The 27,181-nt window shown below is 41.3% G+C and overlaps 1 protein-coding gene across 7 annotated transcripts in view; it reads right to left on the reverse strand.

The window, feature by feature from the left end:
• ZNF532 (zinc finger protein 532) overlaps positions 1-27,181 on the reverse strand; it is an 80,132-nt gene that overhangs the window by 25,704 nt on the left and 27,247 nt on the right. For all 7 annotated transcript variants that reach the window (XM_058170384.1, XM_058170382.1, XM_058170380.1 and 4 more), the window contains 2 exons: positions 24,388-26,757; positions 3,593-3,774 (listed from right to left, as the gene is read on the reverse strand). In XM_058170384.1, coding sequence (XP_058026367.1) covers positions 3,593-3,774; positions 24,388-26,730 — 2,525 coding nt within the window. In that variant the 5' untranslated portion in view covers positions 26,731-26,757. The remainder of the gene's footprint in view (positions 1-3,592; positions 3,775-24,387; positions 26,758-27,181) is intronic.

Genomic DNA, 27,181 nt, shown 5'->3' on the forward strand with positions numbered 1-27,181 from the left:
CTTATTGTAGCTGAAAGGAAAGCAACGAGTGATGGAGCAGGGCAAAACCCAAAGGTGTTTTTTTTTTCAAGAGGCAACCAGGCTTTCTTTGTTTTTTCTTGAAGATATTTCACTTCTCATCCAAGAAGCTTCTACACTTCTTCACAACTGAGGAAGCTTCTTGGATGAGAAGCAAAACATCGAGGAAAAACAAAGAAAGTCCAGTTGCTTCTTGAAAAAAAAAAAAAGACACCTTTGGGACAACCATGACTTGGATGATTTGAGAATCTCCAGAGACGAATAGGGCCAGAGTTTTTACCTTCCTAAAATAATAGGCCACCATGAAACACAGATCTAAGTACAGAGACATCCTGGAAGTGAAACGAAGTCACAACAAATATTAATTTTTTAAAAAGATCTGCAATTGTCTTTCCAGCAGGACAAAAGAAGAGGCAGTCAAGGCATCTGCTCTTTGGCAGCTGTATGTCATGGGGGAAGTTTCCTAACATTCCTTGTGCAGGATGTAAAGACACAGCTGGGTGAGCGAGGCCAGGCGTGATGAGAGGTTTGCTGAGAGAATCTATAGCAGTAAGGAAAATGTCACATATCTCAGGCCTCCGAGGACATGTGCTCTGTTGGTTTTAAATATTGCTGCTTGGCTTTGTATCTGACAGCAGGGCACAGCTAATAAAAATGATTGCAACTTAATAAATACAATACTGAAAATAAATATAGTAGAATTTAAAAGGGGGAGGGAAAACAAAGATAAGACAGTACATCTTTCCTTCCATATCGGGAAACTTCTTTTCGAAATTCTAAGCCGGGGGTCTCCAACCTTGGCAAGTATAAGACTTGTGGACTTCAACTCCATGAATACCTCAGCCAGCAAAGCTGACTGAGAAACTCTGGGAGTTGAAGTCCACAAGTCTTAAAGTTGTCAAGGTTGGAGACCCCTGTTCTAAGCTATTACCTCATGATATTAAAGTATGGCTTAGATTTCTTTTTTAATTTAGGGTATGGCAAAAAAAAGTTTCAGCAAATATAGATCTTATTATTTTGGGGCGCGTGGAGCAAGATGGGGCTCCTCTTTTTTTGTTTTTGTTTTTTTTTGTTTTTGTTTACATTTATACCCCGCCCTTCTCCGAAGACTCAGGGCGGCTTACAGTGTATAAGGCAATAGTCTCATTCTATTTGTATATTTTTTTTACAAAGTCAACTTATTGCCCCCCCAACAATCTTGGTCCTCATTTTACCTACCTTATAAAGGATGGAGGGCTGAGTCAACCTTGGGCCGGGCTCGAACCTGCAGTAATTGCAGGCTTTGTGTTCTTAATAACAGGCTTTGTGTTCTTAATAACAGGCATTATCAGCCTGCGCTATTCACCGGCCCTCTTGCCGTGTTATCTGATTTCCAGCTGTCTCCCTAACCCTAATCAGAGTAAATGGCAGGGACCAGCTGCACCTGGGTTTAAATATTTTCAGGGAGGGCTTATTTTCAGAGGGGGGGAGTTATTTTAGCACATGCACTCAAAAGCCCGATTGGGCTTATTATCCAGGGAGATCTTATTTTCGGGGAAACACCGTATACATATATATACCCTGTTTCCCCCAAAATAAAACATCCCCTGATAATAAGCCCAATTGGGCTTTTGAGTGCATGGCAATAAGGCCAAGCGTTTATTTCAGGGTTCAAAAAAAATATAAGACAGGGTCTTATTTTCAGGGAAAGACGGTATATATATATATATATATATATATATATATATATATATATATATATATATATATATATATATATATATATATATATATATATATATATATATATGTCTTTGGTTGTTCGGTTTTCTCCCGTAAAATTGGAAGTGTCTTGGCGACGTTTCGACGAAGTCTCATTCATCATCTTCAGGCTTCAGCTTCGTGCTTCTGGGAGCAATGTGTGATCGCAGCTGTTTCTTCCTTTTAACTGCTAGTGGGGGTTTGAACTGATTGGGTGGGAGCTTGGCTGTGCTCTGATTGGATGGGGGTTTTTTGTGCTCTGATTGGCTCGGGGTGTGTCCTGTGTTGGTGGGGGCTTGGTTGTGCTCAGTTTAGTCTGTGTTGCAGGGGGATTTGAGCTGGTGAGCTGCATAGCTGTTGTTTGGCTTTGTGGTCGTGCTACATCATACATTATACATGTATGTGGCTATGTGGTCGTGCTACATCATACATTATATATAAACATAATAAATTTCATTATAATATGTAGCCATAGAATTGCAATGGGATGATGTTACAATTGGCTTAGATTCAAACTATGCAAAACTTGTATTCCCTGTTCTCAGGATGTTGTATGAGACAATGGAGGCGTCCACCATATTTTATGAGCTCTACGTGATGATCAAGCAAAAACAAACTAGCTTTCATAGACGATGTTTTGAACCAAACTTTCATGACAAGGTCAGTCCATATTACACATGGAAAGTTGCTGAATATTTACTCTGTCCTATGTAAAATGAGGTAGTGAAAAACCAGAGGTTCCTCCTATATCAGTGTTTTCGAATTTGGCAACTTTTAAGATATGTGGACTTTAATTCCAGCCAGCATGCCCACTCATCTTAAAAGTTGTGTTTGAGAAACAACAACTTTACCTACTGGAATTATTTGCCTTCTGAGATGCAGAGGGCCCTATTTTTATTGCTTTGAAGTCAGAACTGAACACCAAAATTTTCCACAGAACATCTGGGCAGTGACTTACGATACTTTAGCTCAGATGGAGAATTGTGGTGCGCTATACCATCATTTACAATCATCACCTTAAATCTTAAGCAGTGTGTAAAATGCTGAATAATTGTATGTTTGTATAAGTGTAGAGGGCATAGGGAATGGCCCTGAAGAACAGGAGGAAGAGTCCAAGGCTGTGATCAAATAAGCAGCCAAGAAAATGATTTGAATAAACATCTCCCCCCCAATCACTATTTAACAAGCAAAAACGAAAGTTATAAATACTCGATAATCCTCGACTTACGACCACAATTGAGGCCCAAAATTTCTTTTGATAAATGAGACATTTGTTAAGTGAGTTTTGCCCTATCTGACGATGTTTCTTGCCACCGTGGTTAAGTGAATCGCTGCGGTTGATAAGTTACTAACCCGGCTGTTAAGTGAATCTGGCTTCCCCATTGACTTTGCTTATTGGAAGGTCGCAAAAGGGGATCACATGATCCTGGGACCCTGCAACGGCCATAAACATGAACCAGTTGCCAAGCGGCCGGATTTTGATCATGTGACCATGGGGAATGCTGCAAAGATCATGACTCTGAAAAACGGTCGTAAGTCACTTTTTTCAGTGCCGTTGTAACTTTGAACGGTCACTAAAGGAACTGTAATTGTAAGTCGAGGACTACCTGTGCAACCTGATCCTCTGTGAGACAGCAGTTCGTTTGATATGGAAGTTTTTTTTAAAAAAATTTATGATGAGAAAAATTCCCCATGATGCTCCTACCCCCTTTAATCAGCAAGATAGAGAAGATCAAGGTGTTGACAAGGGAGAGGAATACTTCCTTTCCGGTCCCAATGGAGTGTGATGTTTGTATATATTTGAATAGTTTTAAATCATCGTCATCATACTAACCGGAATCCAACTCTTCTTGTATAATGCAGGCAATTCTTTGTGACATGAGTTTGGAAGTGGACTGATCTGCAAATGGCCCCACATTCAGGACATGTATATGGAGATTTATGCTGATGTATCCTCTGATGTGATGCAAAACTGCACAAATTTGGAAGCAACATCTGGCAGATACTGCAGGTCTTCTACGGAATTGAAAAAATTGCGACAATCAGCCATTGAACACAGGCACAAATACTCCACAGTTACAGAGTCGGTTATGACCTGCCACAAACCTTTGAAAGGAAATCACATTATGAAAATATCAGCATTCGAAAGAATAACAATAAAACAGCCATTAGCTACCCTTGCTCGTAACTGACTGAGTCTTTGTCCTTTCACACCTCCAGATTAAGAGCAACTTGTACCTTACAGTCAGTAAGGTACAAGTGTGTATTCACTTGCTTTCACTTCTTACCCTTTCCTTTTCTAGCTTCTTCTCTCTTCCATTAAGATGAAATTAGATCAGGGGTCTCCAACCTTGGCAGCTTTAAGACTTGTGGACTTCAACTCCCAGAATTCCTCAGCCAGCTTTACTGGCTGAAGGATTCTGGGAGTTGAAGTCCACAAGTCTTAAAGTTGCCAAGGTTGGAGACCCCTGAATTAGATTGTACATTCCTAGGAACAGATCTCTCCTGTTTATATTGCTTCCCTTTGATTGCAACCAGTAAAGTGGTATCTAATGCTTTGAGGGTTGGGTTCCATTGCTGAATTGCTCTTACTGTCAAGAATTTTTTTTTCTAACATTCCAGGAGAATCTGCCTTCTTCTAAGGCAGGAGCCTCAAAATGTGGCAACTTCAACTCCCAGAATTCCTCAGTCCACAAGTCTTAAAGTCCACAAGCTTTGCTGGCTGAGGAATTCTGGGAGTCAAAGTCCACAAGTCTTAAAGTTGCCGAGTTTGGAGACCCCTGTTTTAAGGTAAATCCATGATTTTGCATTCCACACTGTGGAACTACAGAAAACCTTTCTTGAATTTCTTTTGAGCGACCTTGTTTCAAACATTTGAACAGTCCTATCATTTCCCGCGATAGTTATCTTGATACCAAGACTACACGGTTCCTTGAATCTCTCTTCACAGGATTTAGTGTCTGGTCTCCTGATCATCCTCAGATCCCAAAGCTATTCCAAGTTTGTCTGAAATCTTCTCAAAGTCTGGTGTTTACCAAAGCAGAGCAGAGTATAATGGCTATTCCTCAAGTTTTAAAATTTCTGTTTCCTAGTAATGCTGTGTTTGCTTTTTTTTAACAGCAGGATCATATTGTGTAAAGGCCTGTGAGGATAACCTTGGGAGACAGGGGGAGGAGGAGCTCCAGCTTAGAACAGGGGTTTCCAAATTTGGCAACTTTAATGCAGGTAGTCCTTGACTTACAACGCTTCATTTAGTGACTGTTTGAAGTTACAACGGCACTGAAAAAAGTGACATATGACCATTTTTCACACTTACAACCATTGCAGCATCCCCATGGTCAGTCATGTGAGCAAAATTCAGATGATTGGCAACTAGTTCATATTTATGACGGTTGCAGTGTCCCACAGCCACGTGATCATATTTCGCGACCTTCTGATAAGCAAAGTCAATGGGAAAGCCAGATTCAAGTAACGACAATATTACTGATTTTAACAACTGCAATGATTCACTTAACAACGGTGGCAAGAAAAGTAGCAAAAAGGGGCAAAGAACACTTAGCAAATGTCTCACTTAACAACACAAATTTTGGGCTCTATTGTGGTCGTAAGTTGAGGACTACCTGTACTTGTGGACTTCAACTCCCACAACTCCTCAGCTGAAGAATCCTGGGAGCTGAAGTCCGCAAGTCTTAAAGTTGCTAAGTTTGAAGACCCCAGCCAGACAAAACATATTAGACATTTCTTCTATCAGCCCATATAAGAAATAGTGACAGAGACAGCATCAAATACTTTCAACATGTTTTGTGTTCATTATACTATTTCAATTCACAATAATCTTTGTTAGGCAAAAAGACAGTAATTGGCTTCAGAAAGGACTAACTTTTCTGGAAAGTAAAGGCAGGGAGGAGGAAAGTGCTTTCAGACTTGTACTATTACAGTACTCTAACCTTACAATAAAGGTAGTGTTAGGACAAATGGTTTTGGTTTTCTGTTGGATGACCATACAGTTTGCTAATACTTGGTGTAGAAAAAAAGAAAATAGACTTCTTAGGGAAAAAGTAAATTCTTGTATGGATTTATAATACTGCACATCATTTTTTTAAAAATCAGTTTAGAACCTTTTGAATCATTTGCAATAATTGGCAGCAATGCTGTAAAGCTGAACAATTCTGAAAAATGATCCAAACTACAATGAAACTAATGCTGAAGCCTGAATTCCCATTTCAACTTGCCCTCTTTTTAATTGAACTTTACTAAACCATACATCCCATCCAAGTATACTGAATTAGTATGTCTCATACTGAAATTCCAGTATGCGTTAGGCTGGAAAGATTGTTTGATTTCCCCCTTAGAAGAATGGTTAACGAAGTTGTGGGAGTAAGAGTGAAGGGCTAGAATTACTTCGCACCTTAAAAATAAAGTTGACCTAGAATTCAATTCAAAATAGAAACCATTTCCAAAGTGTAACTTAATACATGGATTTGTACCTCATCCAAAATGTGGGGTTCTCTGTATACATAGTCTATATTTTAGTTTCATGCGATATTCTAATGAGAATAGATTCTCAATATCAATTCAATTTATTATAGCTTATTTCAATCTGTGATTTATACTGTACTGACTATAATAGTTCTTTGTATTTATTTTCAGCTCAAAGCTTAACCATCTCCAAAAGTTTCTTAATCTTTTAAAATGATATAACATATTCAACTATTCGTAGATAATTAAAGATACACTGGAAAACTGAAACCTCCAGTATATTTTTCGATCCCCTGCTTATCCCCTTCAATCTCTTATTCTTTTCACAACTTTTTTACTTGTGCTTGTTTACACTCTATCTCTAAAAAAAGGGGGAATCGGATCAGGGTGAAATGTAAAATTTGTTACTACCAGTTCTGTGGGCGTGGCTTGGTGGTGGGGGTAATGTGACTGGGTGGGGGTGGCCAACTTTTTTTTTTTAACTTTTAAAAGCATTTTTTCTACAACCTCTTCGGCCGAAGAGCTTGTAGAAAACCTGCTTTTAAAAGGTTCGGGAGATCAGGCAACTCAGCTGGGATCGCTAAAGGAGCCTTTTAAAAGCTTTTTTTTTTTAACAACCTTTTCGGCCGAAGAGGTTGCTAAAAAAAAAGCTTTTAAAGGGTTCTGATGATCCCAGCTGAGCTGTGCGATTATCAGAGGCTTTTTTTTAACTTTTAAAAACATTTTTTCAGCAGAAGAAAAAATGCTTTTAAAAGTAAAAAAAAAAAACCACCTCTGATGATCACGCGGCTCAGCTGGGGTGTGGGGGGAGGGATTTTTGCTACCGCTTCTCCGAACCACCCACCACCATCGTTACCGGATCGGATGATCCGGTGTGAACTGGGAGAATTTCACCCCTGAATCTGATAATCTAAACCAGGGGTCCCCAACCCGTGGTCGCTGGCCTGGTGCTGGGCCACAGCCCATTTGGCCTGTGGAAGTGGTAAGCGAGAGCGCATGCACACAGTTGCATTTGTAAGAGCACATTAAACCATCTCGTCTTTTCCTGCCACCACTTCTGTCAGTCTACTGAGCCAAAATGGTTGGGGACTGCTGATCTAAACCATATTGGTGTCCTTTACAGTAATAAAATCAACTTGATCCGAGTCTCCCTCCTATCTAGATGGGAAATGGGATTTGAATTCTACATTTGAATGAAGGTGCTTGTATTTTAAAAAGAAAATTCCTTTTGCTGCCCCCCTCCAACCAACTTGTAATAGTAGACCCATGTTTTATGATTAGGACAGAGGCTATAAGTCAACATAGAATGAAGACCCAATTCGACTGAAAGGTTGAAGGGTTAAAGGGTTTGACTAATCTGAAGTCCAGATTCAAGCTCACCCTCAGCCACCGAAGTGATTTCAGCTAGTCAATTATTTCTTGTCCGTTAGCTCAGGGGTGGGCTTCAAAAATTTTAAGCAAGGGGTTCTCTGCCCAGTTGCTGAGTGGGCGTGGCCATGGTGGGTGCAGCCTACTTGGCCTCCTGCACCATGGTGGGGGGGGGTTTCCCTCTCCAGGCTCCGGAGTCTTTCCTTCAGCCTCTGGGAGGGCAAAAACAGCCTCCCCAGGCTCCAGAGGCCCTCTGAAGGCCGGAAATGGCTCCGTTTCCGGCCTTCCCAAACTTCCGATAGGTCCATTTTTCACCCTCCCTGAACCTCCGGGAGCGCCCTGTACTTACCTGCATCAAAAACAGGCCGTGTGGGGTCTCCTGGGAGGGGAGGGGTGGGCGAGGCCAGCCAGGAGTGGGATTTGGGGGTTCTCCGAACTGCACAGAATCTTAGCTAGAGGTTCTCCCGAACCCCTGCGAACCACTGCTGCATTAGCTTCTCTCACTTTTAGCTCCAATCTTCTCCGCATTCAACCATTTGAATTTACTACAGTCTAGATCTGATACAGACCATCCTGATCATTTTATTTTTTGATCAATAAACTGTGTGCACCTGAACTACTTTAGGTATCTGGCATGGCCCCTTTTGTTTTACATTCTTCCAGAGGAAAAATATATGATGTGTGGAGTAAATTAGCCCATCAGAAGAGACTGTAGCTCACAAATGCTTATGCTTTTGAATAGAATTTATTGAAAAGGAGCTCTCTGATTTTTGGCTATCATTGAGAGGCACAGAGTAGACCTTCCTCTGTGATCAGTATTCTCAACATGCTGCATCTTCTCTCACGGCTCAAATAATCTTATTTCCATAGAAGGTAATATATGTAGCTCAGGATTGAGCTGTGTAATCTTTGGTGTTCTCCGACTGTGTTTGCTTGCAGATGTTTCAATATGCAATTAGATTGCAGATGTTTCAATATGCAATTAGATAACACCATTAGTTGCCGTGTGTGAGGGGGGTTTGCTCCCTATTTATATAAAGTAGATACCCTGATGGTGTTGGTGGGGTGGGGTTTTTCTCCTTGGTTATAGTATTGTTTTCTGCTTGACTGTTTGTCTGGTGTTACCCTGCTTATCTGGTTATTGGTTCATGGAATGGATATATTCTGGTCTTCCCCCGCACCCACTTCTTAGCTTTTTTAAATTGTCTCTTTTGAATGGTGTGTAAAACCAAGGGGAAAAGCACACCCCCACTGGCAGGTCAAACAACCATTATAAAAATGAAGCAAACCCCACACTCACTACCACTGATGATATTACTTAGTCAGGTAATTAAACATTGCAAGCGAACATCCAAGATTAGAAATCACCACCGACTCCACAGTCTGATTCCCAACTTGACAGAAATAACAACAATAACTCAATTTTCCCAAGACAGAGTTATATCCTTCTAAGTTGGTTTAGAACTAACCATGATGGCATTGATTTCAAGCGCTCTGCTTTCTTCTCAAAAATCAAGATCATGTTCAGCCCAATGAAAAATACTGCATTCTGGTATAACAATTAAATCTTTCAATAAAATATCCACAGAGGAAATTTGCCACAAACTGGCAAGGATAATTTTATGCTCATCTTAGAGATCAACAATTCAGTTTTGAAGGCATACCAGTGACTAATTACAATACTGTTGGAAGAAAACCCACAATTTAGGAGGTCAACACAAAGAAAACCCTAGGCTATGGGTCCTGACAGAATAAAAGAGTTGAAAGGGATCTTGGAGGTCTTCTAGTCCACACCCATAGATGGAAATCACATCAATATTTCATTAAACCAGAGAGAAACCAGGATTAAATAAAGTACAGAGGTTATTGATGATTTAATGACAAAATACTGTATTTTTTGGAGTATAAAACGCACCCTTTTCCCCAAAAAAAGAGGGTGAAAATCTGGGTGCGTCTTATACTCCGAATGTAGCCCCACCCAGCTTCTCAAATGAAAGTTTCAGAGGCTGAAAGAAGCTTCAGAAAAGATGCTCCCAAACAGAGTTTCAGAAAAAAAAAAAGCTCCCAAATAGAGCTTCAGAAAAGAAGCTCCCAAACAGAACTTCAGAGGCTTTTTTTCCTGAAGTTCTGTTTTGGAGGTTTTTAGAGGCAGAAAAAAAAGCAAAAAAAAAAAAAAAAGCAAGGCATGGAGCTCATAATCAAGGAACCTGTTGCTAAAATTCACCTCTGGGAACAGCTGATTGGGGTATTCTGGAAGGTCGATCCACCTGCCAATCAGTTTTCTTATTTTCCTCCCAAAAAACTAAGGTGTGTCTTATACTCCGAAAAATACAGGTAAGATGCATACCCTGTCCTCTACAACTTGCTTCTATGGCTAGGGCTGCAGTAGAACCAAATTCTTAGTCAAATGAGATAGAACATACAAGAAGCATATTTTTGTTGTACCCGTATAACTGTCATTATTTTATCCATTTAAAATGTTTCTGGGTCATTTTTTTAGAAGAGTCCCTAACTGATGTACCAAACCAACTGAGAAAAATGACTAACAGATATGTCTGTTAGATTTTCTTTTCTAAACAAATAGAAATGATTCCATGTCATCTGTAAAAGAAAGAATGGTCTTGATCTAGTACAGAGAGTCCATTGCTGGATTGCACTGCACAGGACCAGATGGGCCAATCTTGTCCAGAAGGAGAGTATAAAATAACTAACAGATGGAGGTCTCTGGGCAATAATAAAATACCCAGAACAGCAATGTTAGTTTACAGATTATGGGTGTCTATATTTCAAATGTGGTTCTTTTTGTTTGGATTTGCCACCAACACTCAGAGGGTTCAGAAATCATGACGCAGTGAGGGTGGATGTCATGCACATTCCCCTAATTTCCCATTCACTTACCATCTTAGACCAGAACTGTTAACATGCCTTAGCTACCTAGCTAGTTGGCTTCTAAGACAACTTTTACTAACAGTGAAAATGCATTTTGGTAGTTTCTGCCTTGAACTTCTTTTTAAACCAAACCAAAAAGAGTTTGTAAAACTTTTCCAGCTGGGCAAAACATTTGATGCAGCTATTTCTGCAGAGGAGGGAAGGAAGGGAGGGTATAAAGTAAATGGGAAAGATGATGGATTGAGTACCACAATGCTAGCCCCACCTCCTTTTAACATGCATTCATGTTAAAAGTAGGTGGACACACATTCATGTGTCTGTTTGTGTCAATGGACACAAAAAGAGTGACAGTTGCATCATGAAGATCCACATCATCTTGCAGATTTTGTCTTCTTTCTGAGGACGTACAACAAAAATTTTCTGGGGAGAAAAAAGGATTGTTATTTCCTATCCTTCTTAACCAATCAGCTCTCCAGACTTGAGAGTTTTACTTAGGAAGGTCTAACAATAAAAAGGCTGGGAAAGATGGAGGGCAGAAGAAGAAGGGGACGACAGAGAACGAGGTGGCTGGATGGAGTCACTGAAGCAGTCGGTGTGAGCTTAAGTGGACTCCAGAGGATGGTAGAGGACAGGAAGGCCTGGAGGAACGTTGTCCGTGGGGTCGCGATGGGTCGGACACGACTTTGCAACTAACAGCAACAAAACAACAAAAAGGAGAGTGAATATTACCCAGGCTGTCCTTACGAGAGGTAGGCACTCAAGTTAATATCCCCAGTATAGTTTCTTAATGGATAGGTTGGCCAACAAAAATTTTCATTGAGCTAATGTGGACTAATAAAATGTGAATATCACAACCCAGAGAGCCGTTCAATTTAATCCAAAGCAGCCCTGGGTTTGATTGGGGTCAGTCATGTTGTCCAAGCCATAACCAGGGGCGAAATCCAGCAGGTTCTGACAAACTGGTAGCAGAAATTTTGAGTAGTTCAGAGAACTGGCAAATATCACCTCTGGCTGGCCCCAGAGTGGGTGGGAATGGAGATTTTGCAGTATCCTTCCCTTGCCACGCCCACCAAGCCATGCCCACAGAACTGGTAGAAAAAAAATGAATTTCACCACCAGCTGGGTTTTAAAATCCCAACTAAATCACTCTTTTTAAAAAAAAAATGCATTTATATCGCACCCTTCTCCGAAGACTCAGGGCGGCTTACATTGTGTTAAGCAATAGTCTTCATCCATTTGTATATTTATATACAAAGTCAACTTATTGCCCCCCCAACAATCTGGGTCCTCATTTTACCTACCTTATAAAGGATGGAAGGCTGAGTCAACCTTGGGCCTGGTGGGGCTTGAACCTGCAGTAATTGCAAGCATTAATTGCAAGCAGCTGCTGTTAATAACAGACTGTCCTACCAGTCTGAGCCACAGAGGCCCTTCTAAAAAAGATGGAGAGTAGTTTTAAAAAGTTTCATTATACAACTCACTGGCAAAGTCCTGGCAGCCCCAAAACTGTTTGTTGTAACCCCAAACCTAGGGTCACTGTCCCTGCTTAGGCAATAGGACGGGAGCTAATGATAGCATGGAGTTTGCCAGCTTTCTTCTCAGGGAAGGTCTTACGAGATACAAGGTGCCTTCTGGACTGAGCAGAGACATATTCATCAAAACGTTGATCCAAGCCATGTGGTTAAATGCTACCAGAATCAGTAGTAAGTAGCTTTGACTCAGGTAGTGGTTGTGTTGTGACTCCGGACCCCAAGCCTGTCCTCATGGAGGAGGAGGACTTAGAGAGTGAGGGAGAGGAGCCGACAAGGCCTCCCTCTCCAGGTCCCTTTTTCCTGACAACGCCTCAAGTGCTGGTGGAAGGTCAGGAAGAAGGCGTGTCAGAGCCTCCACAGATAGAGGATGAGGAGGATCAATCCTGGATAGACCCTAGGCACCGTCGGCAAGAGAGGCGTGTGCAGCAGAGGAAGAGGTGTGGCAGGCCCAGAGAGTGCTGAGTTACTGAGCCACATCCCACAGGGGATAAAAGCGGGTGGGGTTGCCATCTGGCCCTTGTGACGGACAAAAGCTACTAAGGGTGAACTGCTTCGTGTGAGCTTCAGACAGTTTTTGGATTTAAGGCTTGGATTTTCCTGAGTAACTCTTGATCATTCTTTAGACTCCTGGTTGCTCCGGCAATGGACTGTAAACACGCTGACTCTTGATAAGAACTTGGCAGGCACTTGGGGAATCGCTGCCAGAACTTTCCTCTGCCAAAGGAAACCAGGCCAACTTGTAAATAAATTGCTGGTAGACATTCTTTGACACGTGTGTTTTCTTGGGTGAGCTGGAGGGGACAGAACAGGTTGATTGCATGAAATGTACTGTGCAAAAGAGGCCACTCTTCACCCAGCAATCCAGAAGGATAGTGGTTATCATCCATCTCTCTCTCACACACAAACTCCTTGTACCCATCACTGCCTCTCTCCTCAGAAGAGGACAGCAAGACCAAGGAACAGCAGCAGAGGCAGGAAACTTTGAAAGGGCCACAACCTAAAATCCATTCTACTTCATCACTCTGGAACAGCACCATAAAATAGCAGGAACAGTGGAAATGGTTACAAATATATGCTACATAGGGAAGGAGAAGGCCATATTTGATTTGATATACTGAGTTCACTGCATGAAGACCTCCATTTTTGACATAATTTGGGAATAGGTCCTTGATCCATTAGGGCTGGTCCTTCCTAAAAAAAAAAAATTCTCAGATTGTTATGCCACTGGGAGCTCCTATCTCTCTTGTCTGATTGTTCCCTAGGCCAGGGGTCTCCAGCCTTGGCAACTAAGACTTGTGGACTTCAACTCCCAGAGTTCCTCAGCCAGCTTTGTCTCTTCCCCTCATTCCCGAAGGTGATACACACATTTACATTACTTTCTCCTTTAGACACATCTTCCTCTCCCAAATCCCCAGGAGATAGGTTGTCGGTTGTCAGAAAGTAACATAGCTGTATCACTTCTGTCTTCTCCTGGCAACTCCCAATAAGCACACCAGGTGTCCTGTAAAGCATCTACCCGAATTGAGATGACAGTTGTCCCTCCTGCGGGAATCTGTTGATCTCCACCTCTCGTGTTTTGTAGGCTGATCTGGGTTGCTTTCTTTAGTTACTGGAAAGGGACCAATATATTTTGAGTCTAATTTCTTGGAAGGTCTCACAGAATTTAAACCTTTTGAAGAAAGGCATATTAAATCTCCTTCTGCACTTCTTATATCTATGTGCAAGTGCTGCTTTTTTGTACATATCTTTGCTAGTTTGACCTGTTCTTTAAAGAGGCTTTGGGCTTCTTGCTTCTCATGGAAGAAATCTGTGGTGTGAGGAACAGCACTTTCTTGTCTGGATGTTGGTAAAACAAACAGGTAGAATTCATGTATTGCCTGGAATGAAGACACACCAATAGAGGAGTGTGCAGCATTGTTGTAAGCAGTTCAGTTGTCTTGCTGGTAAGAAAAGTAGCATTTTAAATATTGTTCCAATGTTTGGAGCTGGTTAATCTTTTTAGTTTCTCTGTTGAAAGCCAGAAGATGGGCAGATGAAAAATAAATTTTAACATTTAACATTTGCAAGAGGGTCTGCCAAAATTTGGAAGTAAATTGACTACTGGTTACTTATGACGTGATTGACTAATCTTCTATACCTAAAGACATTTTTAAAAAAGAGTTATTTTTGGAGGCCATTGGGAGACCTTTGCAAGGAATGAAATGGACCAATTTGGTAAATAAATAACATAGCTATTATCAGTATGGTAATATAATTCCGCATCAGAGGAAGACCAGTGAAGAAATCTAGAAATACAATCTTCCTTGTGCAGCCGAGGGGCGGGGTGGGATGGGGAGTGTTTAGCAGTTGAAAAATCTTGACTTACCAGGGATTGGCTTTGCTCTTTGACATACATGACAAAAGGAAACCTAACACCTCTTGTATCTCCAAGGATGTGGGACCATCAAAATTCTCTCTTTGTTGGGTTTTGAATATCCCCATGTCCTGCTATTTGCTTTCGTGGCACAGGTACTTCCTCCCATGGAGGAAGAGGTACACAGTATGTAAGTGTCCACTGTGCAATACCTGCCCTTTTGCCATTGTGAAAAAGTGAAACAGTACCTTGTTGGGCTTCCTTGTTCATTTACCTGGGCTCTGGAGTATGCATCCTGCTTCTGCTCTACCTTAATTCAATCAGAGACCAACAACTTGCCTTACTGCTCCCAGCCTTTTGTGTTGATCTGTCTTAGGGTGAAACTCAAAGTTGCTTGGCTGCAGGATTGTTGCTGGTGTGTGTGTGTGTGAGAGAGAGAGAGAGAGAGGGGCCGGGACGGACAGATTAAGGTCATTCATCTTCTGGCTTGTGTAAGACGGGTTCTGGAAGCTTGTTGTGGGAACCTGGGACATATGAGATATAAAAGTCAAATTGAGAGAAAGCTTCAAGGAATGAGGGCTGGTGAAGTTTTCCTGAGATGCTGTCTGGGATCAAGCTGGGCAATTTGCTGGCTTTGTGCTCCATTGTTTCATAAGTTCTGCATCTTATTGTTGTGGCTGGCGCTTTTACTGGGCACGATCTGGCTGGGTGTCCAGGGGTCTCATTGTAAAAACATAGCGCTTGATCTTTTCTTCTTTCCTTCTCTCCCAACCACAGGGATATCTTAGTTGGTCTCCAATTTGCTTGGGCTTTCCCACGCTGTATTCTGAGGTCATGACCCAATGGGGGTTTCTCCTCTGCCGTAACTCCTTCAGTTGGGCATCTATAATTATACCACATTGACAGAGCTCTTCTAGGATAGTTGTGGTGCTTTATTTCATCAGTTTCACCTCTCAGGTCATCAGTCAGCCCTTCGCTGAACTGGTCATCAGGGCTAAGTCATTCCACCCTGCATCATCAACAAATAAATTAAAAGTCTGAAATATATTTCCTTACTCTTTGTCTCAATAAACAGCATTGTTCCCTTTGCTGCTGCTTCCTTCAGCAAGCTCAATGCCAACGTTATTTTGCTGCGATCAGCGAGAAATTCCACTTGGTCTGCCTGACATCAACATCTCACACCAGGAGCCAAATTATGGAATTGATCCTGATCCTCTCCAAGAATCTCCGGCAAGCATCACTCTGGTGATGCTGTGGGTTGAGGCAAATTCTTCTCCAGTTGCTGTGTTGGCTGTTATCACGGCAATCTGTAAGCTAGTCATCTGTACATATATTTGCTGTTAGTGTTTTAACAACATGGCTGCCAGACATTCAGCAGTTAGAAGGGTTCCTTGAGGATTGGACGCCATTCTTGAAATTCCTCTCTTGGGAAAAGAGTAGGAGACTTGTAAGATTGAGTCAGCCCTCATAGCTAAACCAAACAGGAAACATGACAAGATGAACTAATTCTACTTTATTGTGAAGCTACATTAGTAGACTCTTGAAAGTCTGACTATACAAATTTTCTAATGACGCCATTTTCAACGGCTTGTTCCATTGGGGGGGGGGGGTTCCCCTAATTTTCTGTCTCTGAGCAATAAGCCTCTGGGGGCTCATGCCTCGCTTTGTCTAGCTGTTTTCTAGGCCAGGGGTCTCCAACCTTGGCAACTTTAAGCCTGGCAGACTTCAACTCCCAGAATTCCCCAGCCAGCTTTGAAGTCCGCCAGGCTTAAAGTTGCCAAGGTTGGAGACCCCTGTTCTAGGCAGCATCTCTTCCTTGTTCCCCAACAGCATCCACATATTCCATTACATCTACTGAGACAAAAAGAAATCAAAAGTACTAAAAAAAATATTCAATGATTTGGGGAGCAATGAATATTTATTGCAACGCTTATCTCTGCTTATAAATTACTCCATAAAAACATTTGATAAGCTATGCAGATTTAACAATCCTAACAATTAAAAAAAAAAAAAAAGGATTTATCCCAGCCTTTTGCAATCTGATAATTTACAAAGGATGGATTTCAGCCTTCCGACTTCCTAGTCAAGATGACCAAATGGGGAACTTGATTTAGGGAATAAATGGAATGAACTGAATATTCTAATTGTAACTAATGAGAATTTTGTGAAATATGGACTTCTCATTTAGCAGCAGCATAACTAGCCAGCATACCAGGTCCATGTGCATTAACAAAATTAATCATATAATCTATTCCACTAGCTAAAACACAGCCATGCTAATGAGACTTATTTAATCAGGAGTTATAATTATATCAGTCTCCTCTGAATTGTCGGAAACACGTAAATATTATATTGTTATATTCTCTGGTAGTGTTGTGACTCTGGCCCCCGAACATGTCCTCATGGAGGAGAGTGACTCGGGGAGTGAGGGAGAGGAACCAGCAAGGCCTCCCTCGCCAGGACCCTCCTCGCTGGCACCGCCCCAAGTTCCAGCTGCAGGCCAGGAGGAGAAGCTGACAAGGCCTCCCTCTCTCGCACCCTCCTCCTCCCTAGCAATGCCTCAAGTCCCAGCTGCTGCTGATCAATCCTGGATTGATCCGAGGCAGCGAGGTAAAGATAAGCATGCACAGCAGAGGAAAAGGTGTGGCAGGCTCAGAGATTGCTGAGTCACTGAGCCACACCCCACAGGGTATAAAAGTGAGTGGAGCTGCCATGTGGCCCTTGTGATGGACAAAAAAGCTACCAAGGACGCACTGCAGCTCGGTTGTTGGAGGGTTAAAGGACTTTGAGTTTTGGCAATGGATCTTGGACACGAGATAACGGACTCAGAACTTGGCAAGCCTTTGCACGGTCACTGCCAAGTATTTCCTCAACTGAAGAAAATCAGGTCTGTAGCAAAAAAAAAGACTGGGAGACACGCGTCTTTGTGTTTGCTCTGTGAAGTGGGGAGGGGGACATAACAGGTATGTTACTGTTCTGCCTGTTTTAAGGCAGAGAAACTCAAACAAGGATCTGGTTGTTTACTGAAGATATTTGTATCCCACATTTAAAATTAATATTCTTTTTTTTTTAATTTGCATTTATATCCCGCCCTTCTCCGAAGACTCAGGGCGGCTTACACTATGTTAGCAATAGTCTTCATCCATTTGTATATTATATACAAAGTCAACTTATTGCCCCCAACAATCTGGGTCCTCATTTTACCTACCTTATAAAGGATGGAAGGCTGAGTCAACCTTGGGCCTGTTGGGACTTGAACCTGTAGTAATTGCAAGCAGCTGTGTTAGTAACAGACTGTCTTAGCAGTCTGAGCTACCAGAGGACAATTTCAGACAATTTTAATCTAAATTGTCTTAGAAACTTATTTTTAATCATAAAGTACAATATTAAGAAAATGAAGAATGCAAGCTGGGTTGCCCATAAATGACCTGTGATCAGTTGCATTTCAGAGCTGTCCAGAAACAGAAGTTTACAATTCTGGCACCACCACTAAAAGGACTCTGTCAATGTCAATAAAATGAAATTCCAGAGCTTCGTACAATCCAAAGTAGTCTTTAAGATAATTGTTAAAATCTTGAATAGCATGGGGCCAGTTATTATAAGCATTAATGCTCGGAAATGAAATAATATTGTATCATAACTTCTACATCTCTCCTTTAAAAGCTTTAACATTCTAAATGAGTTTCCATAACTTCATTTGAGAGTGAGGGTTGTAAAAAGCCTTCTAGTGAAAGAGTCCCCTGTAGAATTGATCTAAACGCCCTCTTTTCATACATTATGAGGCCCTTTTTTCGATTTCCCTTTACAGTTGCACATCAATCAGCCCAACACAGCTGATGAATCGTCTGATCAGGCTATCAGCATGTCTGTTTGCTTTTTTAAAGCTTTCTGGAGGGTCATGCTTATTCAGGAATTCATCCCTTGCAGAAGATGGGTGGCAACCACAGCTGATAAAGCAACTACATGTCTGTAGATCAGGGGTGTTCAAACTCAAGGGGATCTTTTTTTTTAAAATTTACATTTATATCCCGCCCTTCTCCAAAGACTCAGGGCGGCTTACAGTGTGTAAGGCAATAGTCTCATTCTATTTGTATATTTACAAAGTCAACTTATTGCCCCCCCAACAATCTGGGTCCTCATTTTACCTACCTTATAAAGGATGGAAGGCTGAGTCAACCTTGGACCTGGTGGGACTAGAACCTGCAGTAATTGCAGGCAGCTGTGTTTTAATAACAGGCTTCTTACAGCCTGAGCCACACTGCAGATCTGGAAACAAACAAAGGACAGGCCCATGGTGCCTCTGCAAGCTAAAATGGAGCTAGGGAGGGCTGCATCTGTGGCCCACCTGAGCTCCGTTTTCACTGGCAGGGGTTTGCAGGAGGCCATCACAGCTGAAATCGGCACTCAGGAGCCCGTTTTTGCTGGCAGAGTGCTCAGGCCACCACAGGCGCCCCCGACACAAGTGACATTGAGCTGGCTATACCCATCCTGGTCACGCCCACCCCAGCCTCCCGAGGTCAAACACAACCGTGATGTGGCCCTCAACGGAACTGAATTTGACACCCCTGCTGTAAGGGGAAGTAATTAAGAAAATATTGGATTGTGCAGAAATGAATAGATTGACTTTGATAATTAAAGAAAGGGAGGACTCGGAATATTTTAAGATATGGGGACAATTTTACCATTGGTTAGAGAAGAGATATATATAGGGTAACGTAATGAAACAAGGGAAGAAGAAAGAAGAGATAGAAGATAGATAAATGTATTAACAGCAAAGAAAGAAATGTGGGGAGAATGTTACAACTAATGAACAGATAGTACCAAGAAATGATGAATATAGGAGGAGTAAGAAGAAGACACAAAAGATGCACGCAGATGATACACTGAATGATTGATTATATATAGTATGTTTGTTTGTCTATAAAATAAAAAAATGATTAAAAAAAATATGAAATTCGAGTTTGACACCCCTGCTGTAGATGAAGCTCCAGCTCAAATTATACAAGTGTAAAAAGAATAAAATATAGGTGGTCCTCTCATAAAGACCACTTGTTCAGGGACCATTTGAACATACTATGTTGATCACAGCAACCCCCCCCCCCCATGTGATTGCCATTTGCGATCTCTTTTGATAGCTTCCTAGAAGCAAAGTCAATGGGGAAGCTGGCAAGAGATTACCAATAGTAATGACATGACATCCTCACTTAATGGCCAATGGTGATTTGCTTACCAACAGCAATTGGAAGTGCTGGAATTTCTTTTGCTAAATAGCATGGTCACAAGATGTTGGGCTTTATGTCTGCATTGCATAGTGACAGACATTCCGATCATAATTATTACTACTACTATTACTATCTACTAGAAGGAAAAGTGTAAGCAAAATATTATAGGCAAGGTTTTGTTGGCCACGAGTATAATCACTAGTGATATAAATGCAAATAATAATAAAAAAATGATTTAAAAAAATATGAAATTTGAGTTTGACACCCCTGCTAAATGATGAAGCTCCAGCTCAAATTATACAAGTGTAAAAAAAATAAAATATAGGTGGTCCTCACATAAAGACCACTTGTTCAGGGACCATTTGAACATACTATGTTGATCACAGCAACCCCCCCCCCCACTATGTGATTGCCATTTGCGATCTCTTTTGATAGCTTCCTAGAAGCAAAGTCAATGGGGAAGCTGGCAAGAGATTACCAATAGTAATGACATGACATCCTCACTTAATGGCCAATGGTGATTTGCTTACCAACAGCAATTGGAAGTGCTGGAATTTCTTTTGCTAAATAGCATGGTCACAAGATGTTGGGCTTTATGACTGCATTGCATAGTGACAGACATTCCGATCATAATTATTACTACTACTATTACTATCTACTAGAAGGAAAAGTGTAAGCAAAATATTATAGGCAAGGTTTTGTTGGCCACGAGTATAATCACTAGTGATATACCAGAATGCATTCCAGAAAATTATCCCCCTTACCCTAAATATTTAGCTTTTAATTAGTTTATAAATGCTTTTCTCCAGTGCCAAGCTGCCCTATGATGTTTATATAATTTTATTTATGTTATATATCAGGGGTCTCCAATCTTGGCAACTTTAAGACTTGTGGACCCAACAAGACAGACACAGACTTCATTAGAACTGCAGAAAAAACAATTGCTACCAACCTGCCTTCCATTGAGGACCTGTATACTGCACGGGTCAAAAAGAGGGCCGAGAAAATATTTACAGACCCCTCACATCCTGGACATAAACTGTTTCAATTCCTACCCTCAAAACAACGCTATAGAGCACTGCACACCAGAACAACTAGACACCAGAACAGTTTTTCCCCGAACGCTATTACCCTGCTAAACAAATAATTCCCTCAACACTGTCAAACTATTTACTAAATCTGCACTACTATTAATCTTCTCATCATTCCCCTCATCCATCTCCTTCCACTTATGACTGTAACTTTGATGCTTGTATCCTTACAATTTATACTGTAATTGATTATTTCCTGATTGCTTAATGACTATCATTAAGTGTTGTATCATTAAGTGTTAAATTTGTACCCTATGACTATCATTAAGTGTTGTAAGTGTTGTACCTTGATGAAGGTATCTTTTCTTTTATGTACACTGAGAGTATATGCATCAAGACAAATTCCTTGTGTGTCCAATCACGCTTGGCCAATATAATTCTATCTATTCAACTGTTGAAGTCCACAAGTCTTAAAGTTGCCAAGGTTGGAGACCCCTGTTTTATATTAATTGGGAGCTGCCCAGAGTTGATTGATGGATGAGTCGCTATGCAGGTAGTCCTCAATTTACAACAGATCGTTTAGTGATCGTTCAAAATTACAGCAGCACTGAAAAAAGTGACTAATATCATTTTTCACAATTATGACCATTGCAGCATCCCCATGGTCATGTGATCAAAATTCAGACACTTGGCAACTGATTCATATTTATGACGGTTGCAATGTCCCAGGGTCATGTGATCACCTTTTGAGAACTTCTGTCAAGCGAAGGCAGTAGTTCACTTAACTAAACATGTTACTAACTTAACAACTGCAGTCATTCATTTAACAGCTGTGGCAAGAAAGGTTGTCCCATTGTAAAATGGGAGAAAAATTCACCTAACAAATGTCTTGATTAGCAACATAAATTTTGGGCTCAACTGAGGTCGTAAGTCAAGGACTACCTGTATAAATGGTTTTAAATAAATAAATATGAAATCAAGGGATGCTAGTGAAAAATTGCAGGAAGGCTTATTTTAAATGGAATTGTTCTCATCCCGCCACATTTGTCACAAGCTGAAATAAAAACTAGTCAGAATGAGAACCTATATTTATTCTTTTTCTTCACCAGGAAGAAACATAAATGCCTTTGAGGCATACAAGAGGCCTTGGATAGTTTCCTTCCCCCACCCACCCTGCATATACCATCCAACCATTCACAGTATTTTCTCTTTTATACAACTTGTGCCACATTTTCTACTTGGACAGTCAACTGCCAGAGGAGGTTTAAGGAAATGAAGTACAGATAGATAAGACAGGCTTATCTCTTCTTTTGTTGTCAGTAAGTGGAAAACGTCAATTATTTGGAAGAACATATATTAGCATTTGGGATGTTTCGTTTGTCTTGTTGCCACCACTGTAGATCCTTAATGCAAAATCCATGTTGGTAGAGGATATAGAGTTATTCCATCTATCCCATTAAAACCCATTTAGTATAGAAGATGTTGAGCCAAGCACAAAATCTGCCATGTAAAAGGAAACAATAACTATTAATTGCCAACTTCACCTCCCCCACCCCCCAAAAAATGTGACAAGCCTATATATCACAGCAGACATATTATTACATGGACTTCATGCAAAAATATTGCTGAGAAGACTAAAGGCCAAAAAGTAAGGAAACTTTGTAGAAAAAGCTTAACTGGGATTTTTTTTAAAAAAGGGAATGGTTACATCAATTGATTGATGAACTAGAAAGTTCCCATAAATAAGGTTGCATTATGCAAGTTGAGTATATAGCAAAATTTGCTAACATTAATTCAAGCACTTATAAAAACAGAAAATGTGTTAAGTAACTCTTGATTGTCAAAACCAAATGTCACACAAAAAAAACCTTTTATAGGGCCTCTGGTGGCTCAACAGACTAATGCAGTCTGTTATTAACAGCAGCTGTTTGCAATTACTGCAGGTTCAAGTCCCACCAGGCCCAAGGTTGACTCAGCCTTCCATCCTTTATAAGGTAGGTAAAATGAGGACCCAGATTGTTGGGGGGCAATAAGTTGACTTTGTATATAATATACAAATGGATGAAGACTATTGCTTGACATAGTGTAAGCCGCCCTGAGTCTTCGGAGAAGGGCGGGATATAAATGCAAATAAAATAAAATAAATAAATAAATAAATAAAATAAAATCTCAGCAAAGAACGAACGGTCTTTTGCTGTCACTTTGCTTTTCATTCCCTCATATTTCTCCATGTTGAAATTGTCCAGCATGGCATATTCAGTAATGATGCCAACAAAGCCTCTAACACAGCTATTTCTCACACGGTATCTTTCTATTGTGTGCCTTAAGATTTATAGGAATTGCTGCCTTTTGCACTTTTATTTTTATTTATATATTCCCTTTGTTATTTTTTATAAATAACACAAGGTGGTGAACATATCTTAATACTTCTCCTTCCTCCTATTTTCTCAATAATCACAACTCAGTGAGGTAGGTTGGGCTGAGGGAGAGTGACCGGCTCAAAGTCACTGAACTGGTGTTCATGTCTAAGGTGGGACTGGAAGTGACAGTCTCCTGGTGATTGGCCCAAAATAACCAAGCTGACTTTCATGCCTAAGGAGAGACCAGAATTCACTGCTTTCCGTTTTATAGCTTGATGCCTTAACCACTAGACCAAATCACATTTTTAATCTGAAAATCTAAATTATCATCTTGGAGAACGTTATATGTGAATTTACTAGTCATATTCTCTCAACACTGTCAAACTATTCACTAAGACGGCACTACTATTAATCTCATCGTTCCCATCACCCATCTCCTTCCACTTATGACTGTATGACTGTAACTTTGTTGCTTGTATCCTTACAATTTATATTGATATTTACTGTTTCCTGATTGCTTATTTGTACCCTATGACTATCATTAAGTGTTGTATCTTAGAATTCTTGATGAACGTATCTTTTCTTTTATGTACACTGAGAGCGTAAGCACCAAGACAAATTCCTTATGTGTCCAATCACACTTGAACAATAAAATATTCTACTCTACTCTATTCTATTCTACTCTACTCTACTCTACCCTACCCTACCCTACCCTATTCCTATTCTATTCTATTGGGCCTGACCTGTAATTTACATAATGCTTATTCCCACCATTGTCATCCTTTTTTTTAAAAAATACTTGCTTGGAGCAACAAGAAAAGGAGCATGGAGAGAACAGTACCATCTTTTTTCTAATTCTCTCCAGTTCCAGATCCTAACAAAACTCACAGAGACAAGGAAAATGAGTTAGTTCCATAGTTATGTGTTTAGTCTATAATTTTTAGTAGATTCTGCACTAACCCTGCAGAAATGTTTTACTGCAGCATTTCTCAGCTTGGTCACTTTAAGATGTGTGGACTTCAACTCCCAGAATTCTAGAAGCTGAAGTCCTCAGTTCTTACAGTGGCTACGGTTAAGAAATACTGTTTTACAGTTGACTTTACCTTTTGTTTCTGGCTTATTATAACTCAGTTCTGACTTTTCAGTATAGATCTAAAGAGATAACTATATTCTTATATTCTAAACAAATAAAGAGCTAAGTAGGAATTCCAAGCCGCTTTTGTTCTTTCAAAGCAATAACTACTTTTCAAACCATTCCTCCCAATTTAAAATCATCCTTCCACTGCTTTGCTATAAAGATAGTTAACGCTTATAAGAAAGCTAGGAAAAAGCCCCCATCCAAAGGTTTTTTTGCACATGGCAAAAATACTGGAATGTAAACGTAAGATACTGTACTTGTCCACTCGAGTCTGCAGCCTGCTGGAAGTGGGTGGCTAAAGACGTTTCATCTTGGAAAACTTCATTACATTCCAAACACTTCAGACTATGCCTGCACAACTTCGAAGAGTCTTCATCTAGAGGCATGGCTGGTGGGACAGGCGTACTTGAAGGAGCTGATATGACTGTCCCAGTTATGCCGGATTGTATCTTCGTTATGGTGTGGGTGCCCACTCCGGTGGGATTCTGAAGAATGGACGACGTAACAGAACTATTGCTGGTGGGAGAAGCTATCATCTGATCGGCAGGAACTGGCTTCAAAATCAAATGAGAACACTGCATCACCACCCCTTTCTCTTTGTGACTCCGTGCATGAGAAAGAAGGCTGCATTTGTTATAGAAAACCAGGTTTTTTGTGCAGTGGTTGCAGGTGACTTCGATCCGCACGCTCCTCCTGTCGTAGTGTTGAGCCAGGCTTTTTTCAAGGGCGAAGGAGTCACCGCATTCCAAGCATTTGTAACCACGGGTGGGTAAAGCGATGCCCGCGTTTATAGGTGGGCTGAGGTTTGGGATATAGACTGGGACGGGGTTAACACTGCTGAGCACCTTGTTGAAAGCTTCAACGACAGAGCTCTGTAGAGAGGACACCACCTGAACCCGAGACACTTTCTTCGAAGGCTGAGAAGCTGCTGCAGAAATTATTGCCTGCTTGATCTGTTGCTGAGGTTTTGTGAGCACTTGACGGAGTTCGGAGGTGGTCTGAGCACTTTGAGGCAGTAGATTAAGGTTGGCAAGATGGACCGTCTTTGGCACAAGTTTCGCACTGGCAAGGCTCGAGGCGGGCACCACAACCGTTTGCTGCTGTATCGCGTTGGCAGCCTTGATGATGGCACTGCTGGCGCTTTGCACCGAAGCAGCGGATATGACGGTGGCCTTCACCGTGGTGTTGTTTGCGAGTTTCAGGTTGATCACCTGGGATCCTGCCGTCTTGACAGCCGATACAGGGAGAAAAGCAGTGGCCACCGGCTTAATGGTGACTTGCTTGGGAGTGAGCTCCGCAGAAGCCACCGCGTTGGTGACCACTGTCGGCTGGAGAGATGCCCTGGGGGGAGAAGAAAGAACTGCAGCGGAAGTCGGGGAAGAAAGCAACGATGTCACAGAAGCCACCATGGAAGCAGCTTGCTCTGGTTTCCGACCGCTGTCCAACAAATCCACGTCCGGCAACACTCGCGTGACCGTTCTCTTGATCTCCCCTGAGGATGTCTTGATGGTTTTGATGCGCACTTTGGGGATGGCTGGCGTTGAGCCTGCAGGCGATGGTGGGGAACCTTTGCTGCTGTTTTCACTTGATATACTCCTGGGACTGTCAGGTTGTTTGACAGGGGGCTTTTTTGCACAGTCAATGAGGCTCTGAGACTCGGGGGATTTGTCCACGGCGCGGGGGCTTTCACTGGTGTCTTTCTGCAAGGGAGAGGATCCCCTTGAATTGGATTGTGGATCTTTACCAGGGTCCGTGGCTGCTTTCTTAGCACTTAGAGCTGCAATTGCAGCAATACAGGAAGAGAGTTTTGCTGAGGATTTCGCTTTAGCCTGGGAAAGACTGGTAAGGGTTGCTTCTCCTTTCTCCGGATTTATTTTCCCATCGACTGCTCTGTTTTCAAGGAGTTTCTCTGCATTTTCTTTAAGCAGCTTGTCGTCTATCTTCCTAGCTTTAAAGGATTCATAGTGACCCAAAGGTGATGGGTTTGTTTCCGAGTCTCTTTTAGACACCTTGGGTTTCTCAGAATTACCTGGACCTGCAACTCCGTGTTTCATCAAGTTTTCTCCTCCGAGTATTTTTAACTTCTCATAGTCCTGCTGGGAGACAGACCTTGTTAATACGTTTGTTCTGAAGTTCCCACGCATGTCCTCTTTATCCGGGGGGTCGTCCACCTCGATTTTTTCGTCGTCGTCGAACTCTTCAGCACTTGAGATAGGACTAAATTGGTTAAAGGCAGACTCTTTCAGTGTATTTTCCGAGACGGAGCCCTCGTCTTTGAGCGATTTGCCTTCCTCTTTATTATAACTTTCTAGAGCTGATACCGTCAAGAAACCGTTGTGTAACCCGTTGCCTGTGGAATGGTGGTTGTCTTTCTCCGCTCCTTCAGAGGAATCAATTGTCCGCACGTTTTTCACAATGACACTTACACCGACATCAGATGAGGACGGTGCATGGGAATCATCCTCCGGATGGACATTCTGCTTTATATGGCTGTCGTGATCCTCGTGGCCAGATTCAATAGCCGCTTTCGGGTCAACCATATCTGGTATGTCAAAGGCTGCAAGCAGATCGTCGAAGTCTGGAGTCTTCATATCTCCCATGGTCACGTTAGCTTTTTAGGAGTCAATCTGCAAAACAAAACAAATGTTTATGTTAGCACCTTTTGTTCTTTCAAAACACCTGATCTATGTTTCAGAACAATACCCTTCTGATTTAAAAAAAAAAATGAAACCCATTTTTAAAACTATCAGTGGAAATAAAAAAGCTTATGTGATTTTTTTCAAACTGGCTATATTCTTCCAGTCCTTTGTCTCTAATTTATGTTGAAAACTCACAAATATGGAAACTGTTACAATTTTAACTAATCATACCAGAAATATTTAATATAATATACAGATAAAAATATCAGCACATCATCAAAATTATCAAAACTACTAATTTTAGCTCTATTTAATGAGTTCACCACATTGCATTGAATGAAAAAGATAATTATCACAGGGCCTCTGTGGCTCAGACTGGTAAGACAGTCTGTTATTAACGGCAGCTGCTTGC

Source organism: Ahaetulla prasina, chromosome 2 (genome assembly GCF_028640845.1).
Source record: "Ahaetulla prasina isolate Xishuangbanna chromosome 2, ASM2864084v1, whole genome shotgun sequence".
Classification (NCBI taxonomy): domain Eukaryota; kingdom Metazoa; phylum Chordata; class Lepidosauria; order Squamata; family Colubridae; genus Ahaetulla; species Ahaetulla prasina.